Source organism: Marmota monax, unplaced genomic scaffold (assembly GCF_021218885.2).
Source record: "Marmota monax isolate L192 unplaced genomic scaffold, Marmota_monax_Labrador192_F-V1.1 WCK01_AAM20220418_F8-fsc00002, whole genome shotgun sequence".
Lineage (NCBI taxonomy): Eukaryota > Metazoa > Chordata > Mammalia > Rodentia > Sciuridae > Marmota > Marmota monax.
Window position 1 is genome coordinate 5,065,202 of NW_026693571.1, and position 13,068 is coordinate 5,078,269.

A 13,068-nucleotide genomic window follows, 5' to 3' on the forward strand; every position below is an offset into this window, starting at 1 on the left:
TGCCTGCTTCAGAGATGATTACTACCTTTTTAGTTGAATTTTAACCCCAAATGCCTATCACATGATTTTAAATTGTGTATCAGTAATACTTTACAATGATTCATGTACCAAATAGAACATCATTTTACTATATCATTTTTTGGTCTAGTTTACCTTAATGAGTTTATATGTAAGCTTTTATTTGAACAATGGGTTTCATAATTGAAAAAATACTGGATAATCATAGTATCATAATTCTAACACATTTAATTTATAATTAAAATGGTTGAAAGTATATACACACATATTCATGAATTAGGTTTAGTATCTAAAGAGGAAGGATTTGTTTATCTAATTTCTGTTGATAACTTAGCTTTGAATTCCCTGATATAATTTCCTCTCTTGAAAAATGTAGTCATGTGTTACTTAATGATGGAGATAGTGTCTGAGAAATGCATTGTTATATGATTTTATCATTGTACAAACATCACGGTGTATTTGCACAAACCTAGATAGTGTAGATCAGTCACTTGGTGTGGCCTCTTGATGCAACAGATGGAGTAAACATGTGATGTGTGATGCCATTACACATGTGATGCTGGAGTAACATGGTGTGCTATTTTATAGTCAATTGTTTTTTCAGAAATGAAAGAAGTATACTCTATAAACAACAATAAATACATGGTAAGGTAAACACATAAGCATATCCAGTAATGTAGTTGTTTATTATCAAGTATTATGGACTGTACACAATAGTATGTATTATACTTGTATGACTGGCAGCACAGTAGATATACTTACACTTGTGTCACCACAAACCCATGAGTAAAGCATTGTGCCATGACATTGTGATAGCTATGACATTGTTAGACAATGGAAATTTTTAGCTCCATTATAACTTATGATACCATTGTCACATATTTGTTCCATCATTGATCAACACATCCCAATACCAAGCAGTATTGGGTCCATGTTATATGCACAAGTTAAAAGTTCAGTGTGGAAGTGATATGAAAATTTTTATTATATTTTGTCCAGTCTCAACCTGTTCAATGTATTTATGGGAAAATGTTCTATTTACATGGATATCAGTGTATCAGCTATCAAAAATTTAAAATGTCTGTTCTTTTTATTTTGAAGCCTTCCTTTCTAGACAGACTAATAATTGGACCAAATCATCATTGCATGCTACAGCTAGCACAATCACTATCTTTACAGACTAGAACTAGGCACCTCAGATGCACTGCTTGGTGAACACAGAGGAGTGCCTTTGTGGAAACTAGAAACATGAGGAAAGGACCCACCTTTCTTTAGGCAGAACTGACCCCTCATTTGCGGTCAGGAAACCTGCCAACATTGAGACACCGCTAGGAGTGTTTTCCCAACAGTTCCTAAGAGCAAGTTTATATAACTGCTCAAGATAAGCTTATGGAATTTAAAAATTACATTGTTAAACTGGCAAAAAATTGTAGGTAATAACAAAGCAATCACATTTCTCTCATCTTTCATTTGGCTATTGGATCACAAACTACTAATTCTATAACTACTGAAAGTGTAAATTCCAAGACACAGTGATCGTGTTTTTTTTCACAATTGTCTATAAAAGCTAAACGTCTATAAATAGAAATTATCTATAAAATCTAACATGCCTGTAATACCAATGACCCGGGAGGCTGAGGCAGAAGGATCACAAGTTCAAGGCTGGTTTCAGCAACTTAGCAAGATCCTCAGAAACTTAGGAAGAACTTGTCTCAAAATTTAAAAAATAAATAAAATTTAAAAATAAATAAAAAATTAAAGGGCTTTGGATGTAGCTCATGGTAAAGTGCCCCTGGATTCAATCCACAGTACCAAAAAAAAAAAGAGAGAGAAAATTCATGAACTATAAAAATTTAGTGACGGATGTGCTGAAAATTTCTCTTAACCCATGAAGGATATTGTATCTATTAATTAAGTAATTATATGAAAATAAAATTAAATGATTGCCAATAAAAATTTAGTGTAAAGAAAATTTGGATCCTTAGCTTTATTATATAGTTATTAACATAATGATGGAATACTAATGGAAGTTATTGAGAGTTGGGTACTGTCATGCACTTGGGTGAAATATATAGTTAGATTAAACTTCTTGAGATGTTTACCTGAAATCCTGATGATGCTTTTGTAGTCTCAGATTTCTTTTCACCATAGCACTTCAAGCAGCCATGATTTTTAGGTCAGTGTTGGCCCAGGAATTGAAGATGTTTTATTATCTTTGCTCTTACTGTTTGTGAGACGTGAAAGTATATAATATCTCATATTGAGCAGTAGAATGTAGGATAGCATGATGACATTAGCACATGTGACAACCTCACATTTTTTACTTACTTTTGCAAATAATTATGAGAAAGTTTGCATACAATTTAATTTTCAGATAAAACAAAGATATTTTGAGAGGAATAGAAAATTCTTATGTTGTTTTACTAAATTTTACAATGTATTCACTATGTGTAATATGCAATTTAGTATATGTGTTTGTCCCTTATCTATTCAGCATATATAGATTTATATATGGAGTATATGTAGATCAGTTCATCTATTTTGGATATTTTGGATATAACTTATACAAAAAGTAAATTTATAAAGAAATTTACTACTTATGAAATTGTTAATATGTTTATCTCTTCCTCATTTGACTGAATGCATTTTTTAAAACTCTCGATAAATTTATGTCTTTGAAGTTTCCATCACCAGAATGGGACACAGTGACTCCTGAAGCCAAAGACCTCATCAATAAAATGCTTACCATCAACCCTGCCAAACGCATCACAGCCTCAGAAGCACTGAAACATCCATGGATCTGTGTAAGTGACAATTCTCCAAAAACCTTAGGAGAATGAAAAAATGAAATTCTCCTTTAATATATTTTTCATGAATTTTAAAATAATTTTGCAGAAAAAAAAATGAAAGTCAGGATGAACGGACTTAAAATAAATTTTATAATTGTAACAAATCTGCTTTGCACAGATTTCTAAGTAAATATTGTCTATAGTAACACAAGGAACAGACCATTTGCCATAATAGTTATCAACAAGACTGATGAATACAGGTTGAGAAGATAATCAAGAGTTAATGCATCCCAGAAAAAGAAAATAGAGTTCAATTATTTATCATTAGCAGCTTTAGAAACAAATCTGAGATTTGAAAACTAAGAGTGGAGTTTTAGTAACATTAAAACATGGCCATAATGGTCTGAATGCACTTTAGAAATATGAAGAAAAAAATAACACAGAAGTACTAAGAAAAAAACAGTGGAAAACTTGGGGTACTCTAAAAGCTTAAGTAAATTTCTAGAATGAGTGTCAAACATTAGGGCAATAAATATGGTACCAAGTAAAGGAAAAGCAGTCCAATAGAAATGTGACTAAAGATTTACTGAATTTAAGATAATGTGGGAAACCAGTGATATTCATTTATAAACGTATAAACTTTCTATACATAAATGTTTCAGCTTAGTTGCTAATAGTCATTAAAAAAATTATTCTCCTTTTTTTAGTTAACTTTGGCAATTGAAATTAATCATGAGTGCAAGCACTATTAATAAAAATTTAATGAAGTTGAAGATACTATCTGCTTAGTATGTTTTAAATATCCTCAATGAAGTTATTTTTTCTCCTCTTTCAGCAACGTTCCACTGTGGCTTCCATGATGCACAGACAGGAGACTGTGGACTGCTTGAAGAAATTCAATGCTAGACGAAAACTAAAGGTATGAAATTTCATGTTTTTGCAAGAGTGGAAAATGAACTATTGTAAGGGGGAAATAACTTTTAGCAAAAACTTTTACATGTAGATCTCAATACTCATATTGTTGTTTCTGGATTATGGGAAAATGGAATATGCACCATAATCAGGCATGAAGAAAAGCTAGGATCAGTGTGGTGCCACATATAGTAGTTTCTACCTTCAGGGGAAAACAGCAGTATGATTCATAATCCATCTGGTCCACACATTATGGTGATCCCAGCATCACAAAAGGCACAGGTCTAGGACTCTTCTGGAAACAAACAAACAAACAAAAAAACAATAAAAAATTTTCCTAACTGAAAATGAGAACAGGAGAAGATTTGTTGCCCTAGACTATTTATTAGGTAAAAGATTTACAACCTTGATTTTTTTTTCTTATTTCTCTGACAGGGTGCCATTTTGACAACTATGTTGGCTACGAGAAATTTTTCAGGTACATGCGTTCAAAACTGTTCTCCCTATTGTCTGCTGTCCTCTGTAGTGGTCCTTTTTTTAAAAAAAAAATTCAAAATCTAATTATTAGAAAAATTATATTGTATGGGTATGGCAAATGTGTGGCATAGATTCCTTCCACACCTATGACTGCCATTGGTACTCCTCCAAGGTATTGTCTGCTGCAGAAACTCTTGGGACTGCAAGCCCTCACAGGAGAACCCAGAGAATTCTAGGCAATAGTCAGTGCTGCTACGGACTAGACACCCTTCTCTCAAACAGTGGAGTGCACACAAATATTGGAGATATGTACTTCCTCATTTTGTAGTTTTCCATATCAACCCTAGAATGTATTAATTGTTATTTCATAAAATAATAATTATGAATAAGTTTTTTGTCTCATTCTTATAGGAAATTCCATTAAGCAATATTTTTAAAAGAAGACCATTATTTTGGAACTAATTTCTCTTAGGCCTAAGTTCTTTCCAAAGTACAGTAGTATATTGGAATGCAATAAAACTAATTACAACTGCCCAAGGTATCTAACTCCAGAACTTAAAGAGAACCAGCCACACTGACATATCACAGTATAACAAATTCTCCTCTGGTAAAAATAAGTGTGTTGAGCAGAGTCTAAAAGAAGCCAAAGAGATGAATTGTTATTAAATGACTCCAAAAGGGAGAGAAAAGTGTAAAGTATTTTCAGAAATTTCAGAGTTTCCTTCTCTGATACATTGTCCAAAAATTCCAGGTTTCTAAAATTTATATTTTGAATAATCAGTCTTATATATGGGGAGATATAGAAGCAGCAATGAAGCTACAATGGATAAGCGTACAGTTTTGACATTTAGACTTAGAATAATTATCAAAACTTACTGCCAAAATATTACCACCTTAGTTTTTATAATAATGATATACAGCATGAATTTATCCAGCTATTTCAGTTCTTTATTTTGCTGAGCCTGGATGTGATAGTGACATCAGGTGATAACCCATCGTATTATTATCAACTATTCTTTCCACAGCTATATTAGTTAAATGGTGATTTCTGCATGCTTGCCATCTGAGGCAATATAATACATAGGCTGTTAACCAACAGCAGTAATAATAGTACAGTCAGCAGTGCTGTGAACTGAGGGACTATGTTGGTCATTTGTATGTATGTTGTTTGGTGTAATAAAATGTTGTTGCTACTTTTGTCAAGTTACTTGTTTTGTAAACAGTTGAATAATGTGGTTGACATTTATATGAGTGAGTTCAATGCCATCTCATTATTAGGTAATATACACTATATTGAGATAAATTAATATTTACTGTGGCCCAATAATTCATGAATCATTGAAAGGTAGGATGGCTTATATCATATATATTGTTAATAGCAAACTAACTTTAAAAATATCTCCAGAATTAAAATTATGTATTTCATGAAAATGTTAAACACACTCAGTCATAAATTGGGCCTTTTAAAGAATGTTTGTACCCATTTATATAAACTTTTTGTTTAACTCATATTTTCCTTTCCATCATCCTGTGAGCTAAATATTCATGACTAATATATGGATTTTATATCATTTCTGAATGTCTTAGCATGAAAAGTAAATCTTTTTTATCCATCACTTCAAAATCAACAGAATAACATTAGACTCAGTTACATCTTATACTTCATATTGCATTTTAGTTTGGAGTATGTTATTCATTCTATTTCATTGACAAACATGCTCTTTAAATAATCTGTCCATGAGTATATGGTTATAAAGTTGTTTTTATTTTTTCTTTTCTCCCTGTATGTGGAATGTATTTCTTGTGAGGTAAGGTGATTAGTAACCAAAAGGAACTTCTCTGCATCTCCTAGGCCAAATCGCTGCTTACCCTCGATCATTGTCTTCTTTTTGCTTGCTATTGCAATTCCAGTTATTCTGAGTTTGCTTTCTAACCTATTAACTGCCACAGGATTTACTTAATATTATTGCTTTTTAGCTCCAAGCAAACAGTATTATTGCTAAGGCAACAATTTCTTTACAACCTCAAGTGATAATAAATTAACAGCCTTGTTGCTAAAGACTAAATAAAATTAATACTTTTCTATGTTTTAAATATATTTAAAATTATAACAAAGTCGTCATCAACATAAGGTCCCAAATACAAGAAATATCAGGAAATGAAGTTTATTTAGCTAAATACTTTCAATTCAGTTGCCAAATTCTATTTTGATGCACTTAAATATTTATTACATACAATTAACATAAAATGGAAGTACACACTTTGTTCTACATATTCATGAATGTTCTACACTTGGTGTACTAATTGTCATTGACAGTTATGTTATCTGTTCACTCTGTGTGTACCCATTCATAAGTATATTTTTGAAAGGATGACTCTTCTGCCTTTTAATATACTCAAGAAGTCCTATAACAAAAAGAATGACAAAGGCTTCCCCCCAGGAAAAATGAGAAATGAATTTTATAGAAGACATTATGCTTTAGGATTTTTCTGATTTAGTTAAAGATTTTATTTTCTTTTATACATTATCTCAAATTGTATGGTTTTTAAATTTTCAATTTTACTAAAGGCTTTTGTTTAGTAAGTCTTTATATTCTAATTCTGAAGTATAAAAGAATATATAATGCCATTTTTTAAAAATCATGTGCTAAGCTTTTAAAAAATTTGCTCTAGGTCAATAATATGCCATTTTGTTATAAATGCAGTCATTAATATTTTTTACAAAAGCTAAAATTCTCTGATTTCAAAAACTATAAAGATGTTATTTTGCCAGAGCAAATTTTTACAAATGAGTTTTCAACCTCTAGAAAGAGGAGCTTCAATGGCAGAACTGACATGGCCACCATACTTGTGGTGTGAATGAACATGTAATACAATCTGTCAGCTGATGTCTCAAGATTGAAACTAACTTTCTGGATTACAAAAGGATAGTCCAGTTAAAGTTCCAGTATCCTTTTCGCAACCAACAGTAAAGTCCAATAACACAACTGGCAAAGTTTCAATTTCATTCAATGAACTACATAAGAACTTAGTTCTAAATTTGTTGTGGCAAAACCAGAAAAGTGATACTGTATTTCAATGTCCTGTAAGCTCGCGCTCATCAGTGTAACCTTGATAACTTGGCATATGTTGGCCATAACTCAGCAAAGGTGGTAGAAGGAAACAATAACCTGCCTGTCTTGTTGCCTAGCTGAGGGTTTTGATGGACAATTCACTAAACTGATTTTGCTCTCACTTTGCAGCAGCCAAGAGTTTGTTGAAGAAACCAGATGGAGTAAAGGTAAGTTAAATGGGTTATCGTCAACCATTTTTGACTTTCAGATGCTGGATAATTTTAAATATAAGCCCCAAGTCATTGCAGTTTTTATTTTTTATTGTTCTTGATAATAAGATGCAAAATGAAATATTAAAAAAATTAATAAACAAAGACAACTAATACATATACTAAGATGTGTATTTTTTATTTGTTTATATATTAAATAATCACCAAAAAGTAGTATTCATCTATAGAGTTACCATAGAAACTGAATGTCTAAATCCTCTCTGAGTTACTACAGTCCCAAATACCATGGTGACCTGAAAAATCCGTGAAAATTAAATACTTTTACAAATAATTATGATGTATGCTAAAGATTGTTGAAGTGTATAACCTAAAATAAACAGTAGGTCTGGAAAATGCAATGTCAAATGACTACATTTCTCTGCTCCAGTGGTTTTTCTAAGGTCTTAATTGTTCCTGTGTTTTTATCATAAGGTTTAGAGACATATTCAAGATTCATATACTGAATAAATATTAGAAAACTCTTTCAAGGAAGATAACAACAGGATATTTTGACTTCTCAGATTTCTAATCAAAATGATGCAACTTATTTTCTACTGATTGTATTTTGTTTAAGGGAGTTTTCTTTTGATGGAATGTAATTTTATATTTGCATAATAATGTTTGTTATCTTTCCATAGTATGATCTAAATGTTTCATTTTTTTAATCCTTCTCTCTCTCTTCCAATGGCAGATTCATACATTCCTCATCAATACTTCAACATTGTTGGGAATTAATTAATATTCTCATATTTGAACTTGACTCAAAGTCAGGTGGTCAGTTCACATTGAAAATAGAAAGTAGAAATCATTTGTCAGTTCTTCTGTTCATACCCAGTCATTTCTTCACCACCTGTCTGTGTGCACTTTGGGAATTTCCTGAGTCATGCACTTGTGATTCCCATTAGGATGGCATTTCCGATCACCAGTTGGTTCCCTCAACTTATGATTGTATCTTCCTTTTACTTATTTTATTCAGTCTAGATTTTGGCAAAGACTGTTGATTTCTGTTTTTTTCCTAATGTTACATTGGTAGAAATATGGTATTTTAAAATTTTCAAATGTCTTCTTTTGAATTTTTCTGTAGCATTCAGTGATAGAGAATTCACAGTTCCTATTAAGATGTTTATTTCCACTATTATCCTTTTATAGAAAGAAACATTTTCAGAACTTTTTTTTTTCTTCTAGCCAACTTATAGCTCCTCTTTGAAAACTAAATTATTCTGTACTACATGCTTTGGCACTTTAAATTCAACGGGTCATACTTTTTTCTTTTCCTTTCTCTTTGACTGGTCAATTCAGAAAAGGAAGTCGAGTTCGAGTGTTCAGATGATGGTGAGGATCTCTATCTGCCAGATTTCTCCTGTGAAAATTCACACTTAGGAATAAAACAGTCTTATTTAATATAAGTTAGTGTAAGTGGAGGAAGTATAGAATCATCACGGGTCAGTGTTAATCAACTGTCAAAACATGGTACCCACTTTCACATTATATTGTTTTTCCTCTGAAGTTAATATTTTAAATAGGTAAGAAGTTAAATCCTCATCCATATGCTGTTAATGAATTTGACCTTATGCAAGGACAAAGTCATTTTCTCTTTGAAAATAAAAGGACCATGACATAATTAATGAATGTTTACCGACAAGTAAAGAAATACTATGGAGTTATCTTTCAAATGAAGATCATGGTTGCTAAAATAAGAATTATTCTTTCTATAATACATTCGCTGTTCAGTTTATAAATAATGTGAAAGTGATCTTACAGTGTATCCATCATAACTAAGCACCTTTAAAAGAAATATGCATTAATCTCAACATTTAATAAATTCAATGTCTGAGAAATAGGAATATATTACCCAAGCTTCATAAGGGCAATTCAGTGCATCATTTAAATATTTGATTCAGTTCAGTTTTTTTTAAAGAAAAATATTCTGCTTCCATACCTAAACATAGATGCATTCACTTTTATGTTTAAAAGACAGTTAACAAAAGACACTTGTATCTTTTAAAAGACAGTAATTAAACATAGCTACATTTCTCTTGTATGTTTAAAAGACAGTTGTGGTTGAACCCGTACTTGCTATTTGACTCTTTGAAAGGAAGTTTTTCTAGCGTTTTACTTAGAAATTTACCTATTATTTTCAAATTAACTAATTTTACTAATACCTTCAGAATATTCCCACAATAAAAAATTCATTAAGCTAATCTTTTCATTAACAAAATGTTTCCAACTGCACATTTAAATATGATTGAAAGTGGTAGTTAAGGCTTATATCTATGTACCTCATGTTTGCCATGCCTGGTGATACAGGTTTATCCACACCGAACAGCCCTCATTTGGGAGACATGATGGTGTGTGTGTGCTGTGTATCTATGGGTGAATATGTATGGGGGGATGGTAGGCATGTTTGCACTTATACAGATAAACTTATGTGCATAAGTATGCATGTGGGACATTTTCAGTAAAATAAAGCATTTCTAAGCAAGCAATTACATCCTGGGGGGGGGGATCTCAATCTTATCTCAAAACAGAAATAAAAATATCTCAGAATATTTCTCTTTTATTTGCATCCACTGATATGAACTAAATACAGAATGTTAAATACATGTAGTGCTTTAATCATACGTATCCCTTATCATTTGACAAGAATCCAGCTGTGTTTTGCCAAGTGCTCTTCCTTCATAAGAAGTATTTGTGTGTGCATCCCTCCCTTATCTCATGTATTTTCTACTAACAGAAGTACATTTTGATCCCTCTTTAATAGACACCACTACCTCTTATCTCTTTTTGGCTTTTATCCAAATTTTTGCATTAAATTTTGTGCAGTTTGATTTAAACAAAAATTTTTCTAAAACTATCTGAACAGTATAGATTTATAGTTTAATATTTAATGAGTTTTCCAGTAAAGTTTAAAAGTTATCTGTTTTTCTGCATGTCACAGAGCACAGTATTACAAATTATCTAAATAATTCTACTGATACCAGTAACCACACAAATACAAATAAACAGAAAAGCAAAACATCTCATACATAAATTATATTTTTTATATTCTATCTTCCTCTCAATGCTAGTTTCAATATGATATATGGGCACAAATTATAGATATTCTAGAAATCCTGAGCAATTACCCATGTAAACACTTATAAATACTCATCTGGTATTTGTTTATTTTATGTAGCATGTGTTCCTTCTTGAGTCCTTAAGTACATTTACATTTGTATTAAAATTATGGGTTTTCTTTTTTAATAAAATAATATATTGAAAATACCTAGATTATATAGTATAAGAAAAGTAATGTTTATATTTTCTTGATAAACATAATGTAATATATCATGCATGAGTTTAAAACAATGTTAGTTTTTTTTTAGTCTGATTCTTTAGTGCCCAAAATCACTTTGTAGTTTCAAGTTGCTTCTAGTCCACAAAGAGTCTTCTCTGTGGGCCATTACAATATTTATTTACCTTCCGATTTTGTTTTCAACATGGAGCCCACAGTGGTACAGATATCTTCTTTAAGGGTAAACCCAATTATTAATGCAAGTGAACTGTATTACTAAATGTGTTCTTTTAGGATAGCAGTAACACTTTGAAAGAAAGTATGGTGTTTTCCTCTTAAGCAATTGTGAAAAATAAGGTCCTTTTATCTTCCGTATAAAGACTTTGACTTCCCCTCTAAATAACAGAAGATGAATTTTTAAAGGAGACCCAGACTTAACATTTTTAAAAAACGTTTTAACACCTGCCTTTGTCAGAAAATCCAGGTTTTTAGTTGGATGGTAGTGAATGAAGGCTCCCCAGAGAAAGATGGTTTATGTATGACTTCAGGCTCAAGAATAAAATGGGGGGGAAAAAGGACTGTAACAGTGAACAATTGGAAGCTTGGAAACAGAATCCAACCTGAAGAGTATGAAAACGGTCATATTCATTTCATACTCTCCACTTGATCTGAGCTCCACTGAAGCGGCTCTTTGTCTGTTTGCCAAGGGGGCACAGCCAAAGCTGCCACATCTGTTTTCTCACCCACCATCACAGACAAGGTCCTCACCTGTGCATGACCTTCGGAGACTAGAGTGATCATCATCCCTGTCAGTCGTCACAGTGTCTTTCACGTTCATCTTCAGTGGCTCTTTATTTTCATGTCTATACCTCCACGTAGACATGCCGCGTAGAGAGACTTTGGCTACCGAGGGGTTTAAGGCGTCTCTGTTTCTGTTTTCTGCATACCCACAGATAAACAACAAAGCCAACGTGGTAACCAGCCCCAAAGAAAATATTCCCACCCCGGCGCTGGTATACCTGGACTCTTTGTAACCCTTCTTAACTTCTTTACTGTTTTTTGTTGTTTCTCTCATTTGCTTTCACTACGTAGATACACACACACACATATATATATATATAAATATTTTATTTTGTTGGGTTTTTTCTTTTTTGCTTTTTTAAGATATGGAAAATGTTCATCTCTTTTTCTTTTCTTTTCATGTTAAGAGAGTTGTCAAGCAGTATGTTTCTAACATGAAATTATCTCATTTCATTGTTGAACATTGTGCTGGTCTCTGTGGTTGAAATTTTTGCATGCTGCCTTAGAAATACAGTAGAATGCGCTTTGGTTTCTCTTAGCTCTTCTGATGATGATAACAGCTCTGACATCACCCAAATGACCGTCTCTTCGTTTCATGACATAAATGTTGGCATCCAGGAGAGCTAATGGGATTATTGCTAGACAACATAAAAGCTGACCTTATTCAGAGTTTTATTTCCCTCTCATTCAAAGACAACATGGCTTTGTAAGACCTCATTTTATGAGATCAAGAGGCACTGGATAATTTAAAGCTTTTTGTTTGTTGTGTTTTAAATTAAATTTTCACTGTTTCACTTTTATCCAAACAATGAGTTTGCGTAATATAGAACCTTGCATTATCAATGCAGACAAGTTTCTTCCATTTTGGTGAAATCCACACAATTAAACTAACTCAGTTGAACACTTTGAGATGATGTTGTATTAAAATTCAAAATTTGAATACTGGCATTCTGTGTTCTAAGCTATATAATATTTACCTCAAACTGTTCTCATATTTTGATTTACAATTTTCAGAAATGTTTCTGATTTTTTTTTTACTGTCCCCATACTATTATTGTAAATGAATAATGAAAAAAAAACAATAGGAGGTTATTCACTTGGGTCAACCAGTAAACTCAATTTTAAATGTAAAGGAAGAAAACATCAAAGTAGAAGATTATTAGGGCCACAGATAGCTCAGTGGCTGATCGTGTGCTTAGCATGCAGGAGGCCCAGAATTTGATCCTCAGTGCCCCCCAACACACACACACACACACACACACGATAGCAGGTTTTCTACTAGTGAAAAACACTGTCCATCACAGCTGTAGCCAGGGAAAGCATGAAGGGAGCAGTAGGTAGGTTCTCTAAGTATGCAGGATCAACTATCACAGGATAGTAATAGTGGATTGGGGTAAGGCCCACTTGCCAACTCATCAAATAATGAAAGTGCCAAGCAGGCCACTGGTGCACAAACCCTGAATCTTTTCTTGCAT

The 13,068-nt window shown here is 32.3% G+C and overlaps 1 protein-coding gene across 19 annotated transcripts in view; it reads left to right on the forward strand.

The window, feature by feature from the left end:
• Camk2d (calcium/calmodulin dependent protein kinase II delta) overlaps window positions 1–13,068 on the forward strand; it is a 301,140-nt gene that overhangs the window by 249,674 nt on the left and 38,398 nt on the right. For 4 of the 19 annotated variants that reach the window (XM_058583749.1, XM_058583752.1, XM_046459188.2 and 1 more), the window contains exons 10-13: window positions 2,700–2,822; window positions 3,643–3,726; window positions 4,155–4,197; window positions 7,442–7,476. In XM_058583749.1, coding sequence (XP_058439732.1) covers window positions 2,700–2,822; window positions 3,643–3,726; window positions 4,155–4,197; window positions 7,442–7,476 — 285 coding nt within the window. Of the gene's footprint in view, window positions 1–2,699; window positions 2,823–3,642; window positions 3,727–4,154; window positions 4,198–7,438; window positions 7,477–8,817; window positions 8,851–11,745; window positions 11,806–13,068 lie in introns of all 19 variants that reach the window. The other 15 variants (XM_058583748.1, XM_058583751.1, XM_046459187.2 and 12 more) reach the window with 7 other exon arrangements.